This window comes from Lepisosteus platostomus, chromosome 3 (assembly GCF_059453375.1).
Source record: "Lepisosteus platostomus isolate fLepPlt1 chromosome 3, fLepPlt1.hap1, whole genome shotgun sequence".
NCBI classification, from domain to species: Eukaryota; Metazoa; Chordata; class Actinopteri; order Semionotiformes; family Lepisosteidae; genus Lepisosteus; species Lepisosteus platostomus.
In genome coordinates this window covers 72,700,983-72,717,812 of record NC_142613.1, presented here as the reverse complement: position 1 = coordinate 72,717,812, position 16,830 = coordinate 72,700,983, and the positions used below count along the sequence as shown (strand labels likewise).

The following is a 16,830-nucleotide window of genomic DNA, read 5'->3' as shown; positions in this document are numbered from 1 at the left end:
GCTGTCTTTTGGTTTTGTTTCGTGAATATTTTCAGACTGTTATGTCTGAGTTTAATGTGATGGGAGACCTACTGGGAAAGCTAAGGTTGCTGCTGGAAGAGGTGTTAGTGGGGCCAGCAGGGGGTGCTCACCCTGCAGTCTGTGTGGGTCCTTATACCTCAGTATAGTGACGGGGACGCTATACTGTAAACAGGCGCCGTCCTTCGGATGAGACGTTAAAACTGAGGTCCTGACTCTCTGTGGTCATTAAAACTCCCCGGGCGTTTCTCGAAAAGAGTAGGGGTGTTAGTCCAACATCCTGGCAACATTTTCTCCTGGCCTGAACTGGCTTCATCACTCTGTTCTCCTTCCCACTGATAGCTGGTGTGTGCCAAGCGTACTGGCACACTTTAGCTGTCCTCACATCATTCAGGTGGGGCTGCACACTGGTGGTGGTGGAGGGGAGTCCCCATTACTTGTGAAGCACTTTGAGTGGAGTGTCCAGAAAAGCGCTATATAAGTGGAAGTATTATTATAATATTATTACTGCAGTTAGATGGAAAACGCTAAGAAATTATTCAAGAAACCCACACCAAAGGAATTAAAGAGGTTTTAGAGTATTTGTTAAGAAACAGAACATGTAGAACCTTTATTTTTTACAGGGATTTTGCTTGAGCTTCTTGACGCAGCTGGACAGAGCTTCCCATCCCCTCGTCCAGAAACTGATCTGTCAGCATGTCCTTGGAGGCAACACCAAGTGTCTGAAACAGGTAGGCAGGAAAAATCAACAGCGGCTCTCAGTCAATCGTATCATCACGGGTCATAGTGAGTCGCTGTGCACATGATTAACTGCGCTTCGGATTTTCGGATTTTCTTTTTAGCCCATTCCAGAGCCTCCCAAGAAAAACTGTGTCCAGGTGGAAGGCTATTGGATTTCCAAGGGAGACATGGAGCTTGTGATTGACAGCAGCTACACTCTCACCCCCACTGTGAAGCTAAACCTTAGAGATTTGGCCAGAGTCGTTTCTGCTGGGTAGGATACTGAACTGCACACATTTTACTTACTTTCATATAAGGGCATGAATATCTATATATTATCTTGTTGATGAAGAATTCAAATCTTGTGATTGTAAGTTTTTCTCTAGTCGCAGTACTAGAGAAAGCTAAATTGCTTTCTCTAACAAATTGAATGCTGGGTATTTATATTTGCTTTGGTACCTTAGTAAGAAAGCAAGCAGGTATAAAGTGTAAAATATTTCAGCACATTTTGACTCAATCTAGGCTTTTTTTTTTCCTTTTAGAAAGAGTAATAAAATATAAGAGTGGTGGAAAGGGCTTGTAGATAATTCTCTATACCATAGTTTTCTTTTCTGACAAGATTTCTGCTGGGCAGGCAGTGACATTTTTTGGCAGAAAATAAGTAGAATATTTTGTACCGTGGTTGAGGGAACCACAGAAAGCACTTTTTCCTGTGCTGTACCATGCAGTGGAGCAGCTGAAACATGAATCCCAAGTTTGTTACAGATCTCAATTACAGTTGCTTTCATCTTATTTTTCTTTTTTTGGAATGAAGTGATTGAGACACAATGGTATGAAAAGGTTTCCTGTTATACTGTATGCACAAAATATCGAGGGTGCCCATATCTGGATAGGGTTTTGTCTTCATTGGGTGTCCTTTGAGTCATCTGCTGGGTTTCACACATGCTGGGAACCTGATGTTTATTGTGTTCACTGCTGCTCTTGGTCATCGTAGGGTCCTTTTACTTGTAGTACAACTGAGTGATTATTCAGGAAGAAAAATAATATTCCTGCCTTTGTATAAAGTACATTAGTACAAGTACTATGAAAACTTTCTTTACTGCTTAAACTGTAAGTGAGGTGTTTGCTAGAGCTGAGATAGAAAGTTCTGCTAAGACCTCCGATGTTACATTTTCTACTCTTTTCTTAATGCCTCTTTTAGGACACATCCCGTACTCATCCAGGGAGAGACCTCGGTTGGGAAAACCAGTCTGATCAAATGGCTGGCAGCCTCCACTGGAAACCAGTGTGTGAGAATCAACAACCACGAACACACCGATATACAGGAGTACATTGGCTGCTACACCTCTGACACCAGGGGCAAACTGGTATTCAAAGAAGGTAGCTGTGCTCATCAGTTGTTGTTGGAGTCATTCATGCCTGGGTTTTCAGACCCAGATATCTTCAGTAACCATCATCAAGTTCTTTTCTGTTGTAGACACTACATCACCTTTAAGATTTTATTTCCTCATGATCATGAAATCAGGCTACAGAGAATCAACCTTAAACATAACATTTGTTTCATGTATTTCCGCAAAGTTCGCTTGATCGCTGAAAGGTTATCTGCAGGTCTTGCCTTTTGATAGTCACATTGTAAAATATGCTGGTGTTCACCATCAGAGCTGAACAAGAGAAATGTCTTCCTAAAATGAACAAACAAAAATCTGATCTAAAGGAAAGAGTTTTCCAGATGGTCCGTTGGGACTGTAGGTTGCAGACAGTCATATTCAGAAACTTGCTGGAAAGGATTAATTGTAATCTTAAGGTACCAGCAAAATGTGCAGTGGGTGTACATAACCGATCCATAACCTTAAAAGTGCCAGCATAAAAGTCTAAATGTGTAAAACGCATAGTCTGAAAGCATGTTAATTTTATTTTGTGTGGGGATAATAAATGGTCCCTTTGCTTTTGCAGGTGTTCTTATCGACGCTATGCGCAAAGGTTATTGGATTATACTGGACGAGCTGAATCTGGCTCCCACTGATGTCCTGGAGGCCTTGAACAGACTGCTGGACGACAACCGCGAGCTCTTCATTGCCGAAACGCAGGAAGTCGTGAAAGCACATCCCAGATTCATGCTGTTTGCCACTCAGAACCCCCCTGGACTCTATGGAGGCAGAAAGGTATCCTAATTGTCACTCTGATAAAGTGCCTGACCTTCGGAAAGGGCAATATTGTGGCAGTTGTGTCTAATGGAATTTATCAACCGAAAACACATGGAAATCATTGGCATAATGTCTTGATGAATCAAATCTGTTACTCATTTGTGGTGAGGTGCTTAAGATAGGTACAATAAAACTCCTCCATCAATATAGTCTCCTCAGTCAGTCAGGGTACTGCTTCCATGCACAAGAAAAGAGGCATATTGTTAAATGTGTGCTTCTCAATGGGTAACATCCTTCCTGTTTCCAGGTTGCTGAATGGCTGGTAGTGAGTGGAATTATCATAATAGCGGTGGGTACTTGGCAGGATTGGGTGGATTCACACAGGGTTGTCCATTCTCTCCAGGTGCTGTCAAGGGCTTTCAGAAATCGCTTTGTTGAGCTGCATTTTGATGAGCTTCCCAGCGCCGAGCTAGAGATCATCCTCCATAAGAGGTGTAGCTTGCCCCCTTCCTACTGCATCAGGATGGTTAAAGTCATGCTGGAGCTCCAGGTAAGCCTTGCGCTGGGTGTAGTTCCTCTCCAGCCGGTCTGAAAGATCGTTTCTCCAAACACTTTGTTCCTCCTTCAGTCCCATCGCAGGGGGTCCACGGTGTTTGCTGGGAAGTACGGCTTCATCACCCTGCGGGACCTCTTCAGGTGGGCAGAGCGATACAGGCTTGAGGACCAGACTGAGAGCTCCTATGACTGGCTTCAGCATTTGGCTAACGATGGTACAGTGCGATCGTCTTAAAACACACACCGCAGTGTAGTGGTGGTGGTTGTCCCACCCGGCATAAAGTTTTAAAGTTAAGCTTAGCTAAGTAAAATGAGTCAATGGACGGGGTCTCAACTCTGTTGGTTCTTAATTTAAGAAAATAACATTTTCTCAAAGACATCAAATTTTCCTCTTGCGCCATTTTTGTAATGATCGCCCCTGGTCCTTTTGGAAGTAAACTGTGGAAATGGATGAAGTTCACAGAGTACCCCCCACCGCTGTCACTTGACTGAAATCGCCTTTTGTCAGGTTTTATGCTGCTGGCAGGCCGCGTCAGGAAACCTGAAGAAGCGAAGACCATCCAGGCCATCCTGGAGAAGCATTTCAAAAAGAAGGTGAACCCAGAAGCTCTTTTCTCGGAGGAGGGCGTGGCAAGGCAGTTCGGTAAGTAAGTGGGGAAGTCAGGACAGAGCAGGTCAGCAGCGCACCGGAAAACTTTTCCGTTTCGTTACTGTGTAAAGGTGATGTTTACCATGTCTGTGCTTAATCCAGTACTGGTCCTGTAAGCGCTGAATTTTTCCATGGAAAAACGTATGCCGGAGCTCCAGTCTCTTGCGACAGTGAGAAAAGACAAGTTCAGTCTGGCTTTGTCTGTCTGTGAACGTTATGTAAGATTCTGACTGGAGGTGAATTTAAGGGAACAGAACTGATTTAGCATTCAGAGCTCTTCAGAGACAGACTATAGTAATTAAAGTCCACACAGCTTCAGTCACCCTTTATTTTGTCTTTTCTTACAAGGAGGTCTTATGAAGTCTGGGTTAGCAAACCTGGTTTTATATCTGTGCTACTGCTGCTTGACCTGCCCTAAGAACACTGTTTTTTCAAAACATCTCTGTTATGTGAACACCAAAGTACAGTCATTCCCAAGTCATCCTTGGTTTTGAAAGCTCTGTAATTAAAACTTTTTCTTTTCAGACAACAAACTAACCAGAAGGACAGAACATGAAACTATCTCTCTTCATTCATGGATAAAGCAGAAATGCAAAATATATTTTACAAATTATAGGCCAGAAAACGTAAAGTGTCCAAAATTTAAGGGATCTATAACTGGGTAACAATCAGAATAAGTTACTGATCTAATTATTTCTAGTATTTAAGAAGGATTAGACAAATTTCTTCCAATTAATCCTTCTGTTATCCTTTTTAAAGTCCAAAATACAAATGCTGCAAAAAAAACTGATTTTTTTAAAATCTTCTCTGCCTCGATGTCCTTTCCCTTCAGTGTTTTTTGAACATGATTAAAATATATCAAATAACTTGAATACAGAATACAAGTGTTAAGCACAGCCAGTCTGCAGCTAAGTGTAGTTAATATGGATTATCTGACAAGTCGTTGAACTGGTCTAATTTAGGAAGTTCAGCTCTTATTACAGGCTGCATGTCTGCTCTTAAATACAAATTTTCAGAAGGTAATTTGAACCGAATGTTTCTCGACTCACGCTTTTGGCTTTACTCCATGCAACCTAGCTGTTGAAGCCCAGAAAACACGAAGATTTGTTTTAAAACGGGCAGCGAGTTCTGTGAGTTTGAGACTTGAAAGTTTTCCTCAACAGGTAACGGTGCGCCGAACGTGGCTGAGCTGCCCGAGGAGTTCCGCCATGTCGTCTGGACTCAGGGGATGCGCAGGCTGGCCGTTCTGGCTGGACGGGCCCTGAGATTTGGGGAGCCGGTCCTCCTCGTTGGGGACACTGGGTATGACCTCTGACCTCCCACTGCAACTTCATTTCCCGTTTTGCTAGTCTCGTCATGCTAATTAGTCAACCCGTGAATATTATAATTAAAAAAAAAAGTTTGTTAATAAAACGAAATTTAGGTCAGCGTGTATTCAGTGGGGCAGCACAGGCGCACAGTGGTTTTGTAGCATTGCTGCCTCGCAGTGCTGGGGACCTGAGCTCAATTACAGACCTGGGGTGCTGTCTGTGTGGAGTTTGCATGTTCTCCCCGTGTCCGTATGGGTTTTCTCTGGGAGCTCCATTTTCTTCCCACAGTCCAAAGACACGCTGGTTGGTTAATTGGCTTCTGCGACACTTGAAGTGTGTGTGTTCTGTGACGGACTGACGCCCTGGCCAGGGTGCACCCTGGCTTGTACTCGTTGCTTGCTGGGATGGGCTCCAGCTCCCCTGTGACCCTGGATTAGAAGAAGCAGTTAGAAGATGGATGGATGGCTTCAGTGAACAATGTTGTGGGTTTTCGGGTTTACTTGTATTTGCGGTTTGATTTGCACAATGTCATGATTTTATTTCTGAAGTAAGTTGCCGAGTACATTGAAGCATGGGAGTGAAGTGCGTTAGGTCCGAATTGTGTCGGGTTCAGGAAACCGTAACAGATGTTGTAATAGATGTTTTATTCAACAGGTGTGGTAAGACCACTATTTGCCAGCTGTTTGCAGCTCTGGCAGGACAGAAGTTCTTCTCCGTGAATTGTCACCTGCACATGGAGACATCAGACTTCCTGGGGGGCCTCAGACCTGTTAGACACACAAGCAAAGAGGAGGTACCTGTCAGCAGGCCACTTCCACAAGCATTCATGGCACTAGTGGTAAAACAGCGTCATAGGCAGAAGATATTTCTGTGCTTATAAATGTTTGTTGGAGTTTTTAATTACCTTGGGTGCTGTTCTTATTGTTAAAAGAAATATTTAAGCAGTGATCCGAAAGAGCTCGTGTTGCCCGTCTTTAGCATTCAGATTGCTGCTTTATCAATTTGCTCCAGGTGAATGGATCTATATGGAATTAAAAAAAAAAATCCTATACGCCTTATAAAACGGCAAGCTGTAAATGGCGTTGGAGCCAACTAGATGCTTGATGTATCTGAAATGAGAGTATTTTCTCAGTACGTGGTCAGATTCATTCCACTTGATCATTGTCCTAACCATGAACAGTTGTTCCAGGCTCAAGTGAATTCATTCAGGACCCGTTAATGGTCATTTTCATTAAAACATGTGGTGTAACGCAGGGTGATGGTGAAGGCACACGACTGTTTGAGTGGCACGACGGCCCCCTTGTACTGGCGATGAAGGAGGACGACGTGTTTCTTCTGGATGAGATTTCATTGGCGGACGATTCCGTACTAGAGAGACTCAACAGGTAAGAGAAAACAGACTCGGCTAGTGGTAATTTATCTTGAAGTTCCACCTACACTTTGTTGCAGTCTCGGAGAGGATAACACATTTTTCATTATTTTTTCTGTACAGATTTTTGTCATTGCATTTATATCATTTTGTGCAATTCAACAAATAGGTCTAAAATTTATTTTCTGTCTGTAAATTGCTAATGAAATTTCAAATTGCTGGCAATCCAACCAGATCCTGGTTTTAAAATAGTATGAAACAAATGAGTCATGAATTGGCGTGTTTGTTTTGTGCAGTAGTTGATTTGGCTGATGTTCCGAAGGTTACAAACTCGCAAGTACTGAATCGTTTTTATTCAGAAGTTTTAGATGTTTGCTTTTAGACGGCAAACGCCGAAAACATTTCCCGACTCACATTGTGCTGGATGTTCCTCAGTGTGCTGGAGACTGAGAAGACTCTGGTCCTGGCTGAGAAAGGCAGTGGAGACAATGATGACGTGGAGCTAATTACAGCGGGCAAGAAATTCCGTCTCTTAGCAACCATGAACCCTGGGGGAGACTTCGGTAAAAAAGAGGTAAGACTTATTTCTAGGTGTTTAAACCTCTAGAGACCTGGAAGAGTTTAGACAATGATATAACACTGTGTAAACAGATGAGGTAGAAATCTTTGCCAGGTTCCTTCTCATGACGTGTGATCATATGGGCATGTACCATAGGTATGTTCGAATGTAGTCTTACACTTTCTCACTCGGATATGTAGCTAAAGGTAACTGTTATAATCAAAATGTTGTGTATTTTCAGCTCTCCCCAGCTCTAAGGAACAGGTTCACAGAAATTTGGTGCCCACAAAGCAACAGCCGGAGCGATTTGGTCCAGATCATTCAACACAACTTGAGGTCTGGACTTTCTCTGGATCATATCAATCATCAAGGTTAGTCATTCATCTAGCAAAAGAGTCTGAACCCCAACCCCCCCAACAAAAACATTAACTACATAAGGTTAAACTAATGAGTGTGGTAATGAGTGAATAATTTAAACCTCTAATTGGGGCATCTTTCATGAGGGGTTTTGTTTTTTGAAGATTCAGAGCTAGAAATGACGAAAAGCAGCTCAATGTTTTTTCTTGGTAAAGAAAAATTGAAAGCAGTGAAAGAGACATTTGTTTGTTTTTGCTCCAGGAAGAGACATTGCAGAGCTCATGCTAGACTTCATAGACTGGCTGACCCGCCAGGAATTTGCACGGCGCTGTATCCTAAGTGTGCGCGACGTGCTGTCGTGGGTGAACTTCATGAACCTGGTGTCTGAAAAGACCGGCGCACAGCCCAGGCTGACGGACGCAGACTGGGACCTGAAAGTGGATCCAGTGACTGCGTTTGTACATGCGGCTTGTCTTGTGTACATTGATGGAATTGGCTCAGGTAAATCCCAAGCACAAAGAGACCTTGAACTCTTGACTCTGCTAGACTGAGAGAAAAACCTTTCCCATTCAAACACCAGTATGAAACATCATTTCCAAAGTCATTTTCGGTAGAAATTTGTTGAAAGTTGTCTTACAGGTGTAAATTCCGAATTAAAAAACAACAGCAGTTAAGTCAATTAATAAAATTATGAACCATTTATTGTTTTGTATTACTGTTGGGCTCTTTTTTTCCCCGTTAGGTCATTCTATGATAATCCTGTATAGTTGCTGATCTGTCAGTTTTCACACCCTTTGTGTTCCAGGCACAACATCCCCTGCAGCAGAAAGTGCTTTTGTGGTTCGGAGAGCATGTCTGGATTTTCTTCACAAGAAGCTGCTCAGATCTGTGTCCCTGAACGAAGAAAGAATAAGCGCGCTCCAAATTTACGAGACCACTTCGGCAAGAAAACCTACGTGGGGAGAGAATTGTTTTGGGATCCATCCGTTTTACATAGCAAAGGGTGATTTTTTTTTTCTCTCTCTCCAAAGCACATACATACAGCATCCAGTGACCATTTGAAGGGGTGTATTTAAAGATGGCCGCCGTTTTGTCCGGCTCTTATTTTCACAGGCCCGCTGCGTGACGCTGGCTCTCCGGCGGATTACGCTCTAGCTGCGGGAACCACTGCAGTGAACGCGCAACGGGTTCTGAGAGCGCTGAAGCTCAGCAGGCCTGTCCTGCTGGAGGGATCGCCAGGGGTTGGCAAAACAAGCTTGGTGGCGGCTCTGGCAAAGGCTTCTGGGAACCATCTCATTAGAATCAACTTATCGGAGCAAACTGTAAGATACCGTCTCTTAACTCGCTCTGTTTTTTAGGATAAACAGTGAAGCCGAAATGTAGATCCAGGGGGTGGTGGTGGGTGTAATGTTTCGCAATAATGTAAGGATGTGATGTCTTATTTTAAACTTTGTGTTTCCGAATTAGCTGTAGCCCTGAGTTTGTCAGAACCCATTCGAATATGATGTTTACAGTTAGATGAGAAGCTATGGGCCGTTGTCTTTTTGGCTGCAGGACGTGACGGACCTGTTCGGGACAGACCTGCCTGTGGAAGGGGGAAAGGGAGGAGAGTTTGCTTGGCGTGATGGCCCTCTACTGGCAGCCCTGAAGGCTGGTCACTGGATCGTACTGGACGAGGTACCGAAGGGAAAGATCACAGCAGAACACTGTCGCTATTAGTGTCACACAAATATTCTACTGACTCAGAAATGCTCATTTCTGCAAAAAGCTGGTTTGTTTCCAGTTGCATTTTATAAAAAGAAAATTGTGCATTTGTTAAGGTAAATCAGGGATCATTTCCCTTCCGGTCAGCTGGAATGGTATCTGGGTCATATCAAACTGTGTATGCTCTGATTTTAACCAGAATCTGGACTCCCTAAATAAGCAGATGATAATCCTCCTGTCTGTTTGTGCTGCAGCTGAACCTGGCCTCTCAGTCAGTGTTAGAAGGGCTGAACGCCTGTTTTGACCATCGAGCAGAGATCTTTGTGCCCGAGCTGGGGATGAGCTTCCAAGTGCAGCACGAGAGAACCAAGATCTTCGGCTGCCAGAACCCTTTTGCGCAAGGCGGAGGCCGGAAGGGCCTGCCCAAGTCCTTCCTCAACAGGTTCACGCAGGTGAGTCCCACTGCTGCTCCTCCAGCAATTCTCCAGCTCTGGGGATTGTGACAGAGTGGCGTTTTCCCAACTTATTTTGTATGATGCTGCATGATGCATTAGCATAGTTTCTGTTTTTCTAATGAAGTTGTGGAAAAATCATCGTTCTCGCTTATTCTTTCAACTGGAAGTATATATATAACAGTAGCTCCATTTTAAACCCTTCAAGGTCAGCAGCTTTTACCACTGCCATTTGAGGGACTTGATCCAAAAAGGGAAAAGTGATTATAGATGCTCCTCTGTTTTCCTTCCTTCTTTGAAAAGTTGCCTGGAATCTCTGCCCTGTCCTCCTGTGTGCATGTCTGTACCCTGGGGTGAACTTGTGCAGTCCTGCCATTCCTGTCCTGTGCTCCCAGAATATGTTTACTGGGAATAACAGGATGATAGTGGATGAATGCACAGATGTATGATGCACCTCGATTGCATTTTGGGTTCAGACAGATCATCTCTAGTGCTTCATGTGTTCAGGTATATGTGGACCACCTTTCAGATGAAGACATGGAATTGATCGGGCAGTTTGTCTTTCCTGCCATAGACCACCACATCATTTCCAAAATCGTGCAGCTCAGCAGTCAGGTAAGAAAGCGAGGCAAATCGCATTTCTTTTTTCTTTGTATGCCCGTTTTTTCCAGAAGCGGGATTTGATGAGCAGGGGTTGAAGAAGGATTTGGAAATGGCTTCCCCGCTGCTGGTTTGTGCTGAGAGCAGTGCAGCGTGGGAATGTCCCGCCTCCCCTTCCTGTGCAGTATTGATCGCTTCCCCTGAGCCAAGCGAGGACATGCCGTCACCACGCACTGCTGCTGATGTGCCCTGGCATGCAGATTGTAGGCCATTAACAAATGGAAATATTAAGCTGTTGGCTCATAGAAGACCAAAATGTTCCCAGAATAGATCCACTTGGAGCACTGACCTTTAAAGATGCTCAGGGAACAGCCGACCTTACCAGTCACAAAGGGTACTTGAACTCTTGTGGCAGAGCAGAGTTGACGGTTTTAGCAGTCTCTGACGGAACCATTTTTATCATTGCTGCTTTCTGGCGCTCCAAAGTGGCATGCCTACCTTACTCCAGTGGTGACCGTATGTTGTTAACTCCCAGAGCAATAAAGTCAGCATCACACAGGTACTGTACGAGTATACGTTTTACATTATTGCACTGTGGGGGTAATTATAAAACAATTTCATTGGGTTATCATGAGTGATGGTAGACAAAGGCTTACCACTAAAGAAGTAAGCCATAAGAAAGCTTGCTAGCTGTGCACTGTGACTGTATGGTTATCTGGTACAGCTGGTTAGCTGGTTGTTACACTTGCTCTGTGGTAACTCTGTAGGTGACGAGCCTTCACGAAAAATGGCACTTGACAGCATAAATACCGTTTGGATTGTTTGACTTTTGTGCTAGGGGAAGTAACCGATTTTCAACGGGCTGTTCTCGTCGTTTTCCAGCTGGTTCGGGAAGTGTCTGTTGAGAGGAAATGGGGCCAGAGAGGAGGCCCCTGGGAGTTCAACCTCCGGGACCTGTCCCGCTGGTGCCAGCTGATGCAGGCCGATCAGTCGCCGGGCTTCTGGGACCCAGGGAAGCACGTCGGGCTGGTGTACGCCGACCGGATGAGGACCGAGGCAGACCGGGCTCAGGTAACGCCGGACCTGGTGATCGTAATGGGGAAAAAAACAACACGTTTTTTGATTGTGTCTATGACATTTAAGACACGGGTGTTTTCCAGAAGCTAGTTCAGGTGGGTAGCTGTGTCAGCATGCATAGGCTGCAAAGGAACAAGTAGTAGGTTTATTCCATGCTGAACAGAGAAGAGAGAAAACGGAACGTCTCGGCTGTGAAGCCTTCTTCAGGTGTGAGAAAGACAGGGCAGACATTTTCCAGAAGATGCTTCTTTCAAGGATATTGGGGGAAAGTGAAGGTGAAGGCATTTTAAAGTTAATATCTCCAATTAGCGTTTTTTCATTCATTCCATCATAAGCATTGTGAACCATAATTGTCACAAATTTCAGGCTTTCATTAGTAAGTCTTAATTTTGGTTTATTTTTTTGTTGCATCCATGTGTTATCTAAATGTACATGTACAAATTGTCAGTTCGATGTTTGGTGTAGTATCTACTGTACAACATTTCCTCAGCCACTGAAAGTCTCCTGTGTATCCTGCAGGTACAGACATCGGTGTTTTGTTGGCGCACAGCGGCCAGTTGTGTTTACAAGGCTGTTGGGCTTATGTTTTGGCTACTGTGTTTAGGCACCAGGGTGCCATGGTGGGTTGTTCCATTTTCTGTCAGTTCTAAGTGACGCACAATAAAGAGCAGACGTCTGCGAAACCTGTCCCCCTCGGTCCATGGGTTCCTGCAGGGTGACGATCAGCCCCGTGTGCAATCAACTGGCCCCTCAGGACAAATTCATATTTTAATTCATTTTTCAAGGGAATGTTTATTTTCAATTGCATATTCCTTGTGAAAGATTTCTTCTGATTTACCTTTTCTCATCTTTGGTCTTGCATACTGGTCATTTTGCTGTTATTCTTGGTCTCTCACAATTAATGTTATTTTGCAAAGAGTATAGAATTTGAGTTACCTGAGGGCGTACAATGCTGTGACACTCCTATTGGTAAGGAATTGTGGACTGAGCTGTGAAGCTTTCATACAAACCTCATACCTTGTCATTTCCATGGTTAGTACTGAGAAGTCTCAGAAACTCCTATTATACTGGAAAAATGAATCTCACAAAAGAACAACTGAATAGAAACTACAGCAAACAATCAAAAATACTTCCACTTCTGAAGCATGGGGGCAGTGTTGGTTGTGAGTACTGATTGCAATAATGTGAATTGGCCTTTGTTTCTGGAAGCTGCTCTTAACAGTTTAGTAATAGTTGATTTTCCCAAGCAAAAATAGACAAAAAGCTTAAGAGTGAATTTAACCTCACTTGTGTGCAGTGAGTTTGCTTATCTGTTAACATTTTTCAAGTCGTGTAAATGCAAACTGCTGTAAAGTCTTTATGAGTTTGTCACTGATAAAGGAGCTGTGAAATTTATCAATGTTTTTTTTGCTGTGGAAACTTCTGCTTATAAAGTAAATGTGTTTTAGGTCCTGTCTGTATTCAGGAATGTTTTTGGTGAAGACTATGTGCCGTACACTGGCTCTCTGCAGTTTCACCTCACTCCTCTCAGTCTTCAGGTGAGTCAGACTTCTCAAATTTCATCTTTCTGGTGTTGGATTCACATCCCTTCGGGACACATCTCGATTCAGTAGTTACCTTTCAATCTTTTAAAAGAACGTGAGAAAACGCTTTACAGTATTGATTTTTTTTTAAATTGTTTTTGTTTTCAAGTTCTTAAGTTCTAAATTCTCCAGCGCACTGATTTCTTTTTTTAAATTTCAGTGGAATACATGTGAAAGCTTTTCATGCGCGTCTGCCGTAGGCCCTCGAAAAAACCTCTCGGCCATCTTGTCTCCTCTTTCCCGTTGCCGTTCCGTGTTCAGGTTGGCCATTCCGTCCTCTCCCGCGGCGGCGGCGGCGGAGGCGGCAGCTCCCTGCGCCAGGAGCTGCCCCTGTCCATCCTGCACCAAGCCCTTCGGCCGCTGGAGTCTCTGATGAAGTGCGTGGAGGTGGGCTGGATGGCCATCCTGGTGGGCCCAGCAGGCAGCGGGAAGACCAGCCTGGTCCATCTGCTCTCACTGCTGGCCGGTCACAAGCTGAGAGTCATGGCGATGAACAGCGCCATGGACACCACTGAGCTGCTGGGTGGATTCGAGCAGGTAATGTTGTTTCTGCTTAAAAGGAACTCCTGCACAATCAATTCTTTGTTTCTGAATGCCGAGCAATGCTATGGGCACCACAGAGCTGCTGGGAGGGTTTGAGCAGGTAATGTTTATGCATAAGAAGAAATAAAAAGAGTTTCTGCACGATCAGTTCTGCTTTGTTTCTGAATGCCGAGCAATTCGCTTTACACATCTTTGAGCAGATCTGTTCACTTTGTCCGCAGTCCAGGCTCTGTTTCAGAAATGTCTGGTTGGACTTTTCAGATTATTCGGGATTCTGCCGAGTTGAACTTTATTTGGTGTCTCAGCTGAGCTCTAATGGATTGACAGGAGTTAATCTGCACTTGCTGTCAGTTCTGCTTGTATGTCCTGCTGCTGTAATGCAGACACCAGCTTGTCTCTTCCTGTTTCTGACACGAAGGTGGATCTCATGCGACCCTGGCAGCAGCTTTTGGAGAGCGTGGACTATGTTGTTGCTGTGGTAACCAGAAGAGGCCTTCTGTCTCTAGACGAGGCTGTTCCGGACACGGAGCACCTGTTAAAGAAATGGAGTGATTTCCGCAAGGCCCAAAAAAAAGACCAGCAACGGAGTGGAGTCAGTACTGAGGCCCTCAATGAACTGGAGGCCATAATCTCGTTGTTGCAGAAACTCAACACCAAGCTAAAGGTTTTTACAGGTGAATGGAAATATGAAAAATATTCTCGAAAGATTCTTGCTCTCCTTGAGGGGAAAGATTTGTTTTTGCTCATGTGAAACCAACCTTTCAGTCATTGCAGTGAGGCTTAAAGATCTAAAATATTTGCTTTACATGAATATTTCCATTGAAAATTGGCCTTTTAAACTTCATGACAAACTGAAGTGATGGTGCCATTTTTCATTCTGTGTTGTGCTTTAAGATCACGCTTGTCCATGTGAGCTCGTAACTCCGTCTGCTTCCCATGCTCTCTGAAACGGTTAATCTCTAACTTCACCTGCCGAACGTTTGCAGATATGTCCAAGCTGGTACCCAGCTTCCTGCAGTTCAAGGAGAAGCACCGTCAGGTCGTGGGTGGTCACCTTCATGGTACTTTTGAGTGGATTGATGGGATGCTGATTCAGGCCCTCCAAGCGGGTGACTGGCTACTCATGGACAATGTCAACTTCTGCAGGTGAGGAGCAGATGGATGACATTACCCACCCTGGAGGTTATCGGTTTAAATCTGATTTGAAATTTCAGCAGGGCTGTTAAGCAAATCACTCAGCGTCTCTAAATTGTCTGTCTGTTCGTGTTCGTTGGTATAGTTCTGCCTTGCGCCCTTTGCTTCCAGAATGGGCTGCTGCAACACTTGCCAGGAATAAGCACATTTTCTGATAATTAACGGATTCTTTTGATTACTGTGCATTTTATAGGGATTTTGAAGTATTTGGAAGAATCTCTACCAGGGAAAAACAAGATGGTATAACTATATTAAACTATACCCTTGAAATTGCAATAGATCTCTGTAATAAGAACGGTAGGGCTGGAAGGAGTGGAAAATTGTGGGTTTTCCTGATGTATCCTTGAAGATTTTGTATTGTTGACACTAGTGTCAGATCTCAGAAGTCGAGCAAGGCTTGGTCAGTACTGGGAACTCTAATGAAATTCCCATTTAACAGTTGTGAGTGGAATTGAATTGCACCAGAAGACAAGATAGAATTCTTCTCTTTGGACCAGAATGTCTGAACCACAGTCCCAGCAAGGTCACGGTGGCTGTAGACTGTAAGACATTCAGTCCTTTGAATGGGACTACTTTAGTCTTTGCAGTGTTTAAATGTGTAGGGGTAATAACCCTGGGGACAAAGCTAATTTCTACTCTGGACTTAAACCATTTGGCAAACATAAAGCCATCTCATTATTCTGTTGACACACGAATTTCACGTTTCGTCACCTGACACACAGTGTAGTGGAGCTGCTGGACGATACAGCTGCCACACGTCACCCAGCTGGGCCCCGTACTTCAGCGGTATATGAAGAGGACCCTTCCTGTAAAATTAAATTATGCAATAAATTGATGTCATATTCTTCAGGGTTCCTTAGGGATGTAAAGTGCTTTCTAATGAATTAATAATCAGTTAATAAACTGTCGAGGAGGACTCGGTCTGTAAAACGGAAAGAACACTTGTGTGGCGGCATGATCTTTACCAGCCGTTTTCCTTGCACGGTTCTGGTTGGTGTGCGTTCTGCGCCGCTTTGACAGTGGTGACTCTTGTGCTCTGTGCAGCCCCTCCGTGCTGGACCGCCTGAACGCCCTGCTGGAACCCGGCGGGGCGCTCTCCGTCGGCGAGCGCGGCGTTATTGACGGCACGACCCCCACCATCACGCCGCACCCCAACTTCAGGTGAGCTGCTGGGAGGAGCGCGGGTTCATTGCAAAGGACGGTGATGCCCCTTTGTCCATCTCGAGCAGGCGAGCCATAACGCTGAGCGAGACCCTGACCGGGTTACTTGCGTTCCGTTGATTTCACACAGTATCCTTCTCGGAAGAATTTGATCACGAGTACGTTCCTGTCTAAAATGTGCCGACATTCTTGTGCAGCTACTCGTCATGTTTGCGTGATGTTTGCATTCCAAGCCCTTCCTGGTTGCTTCTCCCCCCTTCAGACTGTTTCTCACCATGGATCCTGCCCATGGAGAGATCTCCCGTGCCATGAGGAATCGAGGAGTGGAGATCTACATTCCCGGAGAGAGCGAGGGAGCCCCCTGGGACCCCCAGGATCTGAAGACAGTGCTGCATGCGGCTGGCGTGACCGGAGACTGCACATGTAACCTGCTGTCTGCGGTGCATGTGGAGATCAAGGACACCATCTTGGGTGAGTTGGAGGAAGGAGCAACTGTCAACTGTCAGTGCTTCACATACGGAGTTTATCTTGGAAGTGTGTCAAAGAGACCAGCGCTGAGGGAGCACGTCCACTGGTGCTCAGTTTACATGTATGGTGGCCGGAAACAGCTGACAAGCAACCCACATGAGTGCAAGCTGGGTGGTGTAACCAGGGCCGTCTCAAGGGGTGGGCGGGCTTGGTGTCACGGGGCCCAGGGTGGGCGGGTTCTTGTGTGTAGTGGTGGCGGCAGGGAGCAGCGTTGAGGTGATGAAATGGCTACCTGCGCAAACAGACATACACAACCGAACAGAACTACTAATCGCCGTTGTTGCTAATGCTATCGGTACCTTCGGGT

General features: G+C 44.8%; 1 protein-coding gene across 1 annotated transcript in view; it reads left to right on the top strand.

The window, feature by feature from the left end:
* mdn1 (midasin AAA ATPase 1) overlaps nt 1–16,830 on the top strand; it is an 80,724-nt gene that overhangs the window by 22,178 nt on the left and 41,716 nt on the right. Inside the window, exons 22-46 of the mRNA XM_088626750.1 lie at nt 642–749; nt 861–1,012; nt 1,940–2,118; nt 2,692–2,900; nt 3,286–3,432; nt 3,511–3,652; nt 3,946–4,080; nt 5,250–5,388; nt 6,051–6,189; nt 6,651–6,781; nt 7,201–7,339; nt 7,566–7,695; nt 7,943–8,182; nt 8,487–8,684; nt 8,795–9,003; nt 9,236–9,358; nt 9,640–9,837; nt 10,345–10,452; nt 11,320–11,508; nt 12,963–13,052; nt 13,359–13,634; nt 14,059–14,314; nt 14,627–14,786; nt 15,879–15,995; nt 16,258–16,466. Of these exons, the coding sequence (XP_088482876.1) occupies nt 642–749; nt 861–1,012; nt 1,940–2,118; nt 2,692–2,900; nt 3,286–3,432; nt 3,511–3,652; nt 3,946–4,080; nt 5,250–5,388; nt 6,051–6,189; nt 6,651–6,781; nt 7,201–7,339; nt 7,566–7,695; nt 7,943–8,182; nt 8,487–8,684; nt 8,795–9,003; nt 9,236–9,358; nt 9,640–9,837; nt 10,345–10,452; nt 11,320–11,508; nt 12,963–13,052; nt 13,359–13,634; nt 14,059–14,314; nt 14,627–14,786; nt 15,879–15,995; nt 16,258–16,466 (4,123 nt within the window). The remainder of the gene's footprint in view (nt 1–641; nt 750–860; nt 1,013–1,939; nt 2,119–2,691; nt 2,901–3,285; nt 3,433–3,510; nt 3,653–3,945; nt 4,081–5,249; nt 5,389–6,050; nt 6,190–6,650; nt 6,782–7,200; nt 7,340–7,565; nt 7,696–7,942; nt 8,183–8,486; nt 8,685–8,794; nt 9,004–9,235; nt 9,359–9,639; nt 9,838–10,344; nt 10,453–11,319; nt 11,509–12,962; nt 13,053–13,358; nt 13,635–14,058; nt 14,315–14,626; nt 14,787–15,878; nt 15,996–16,257; nt 16,467–16,830) is intronic.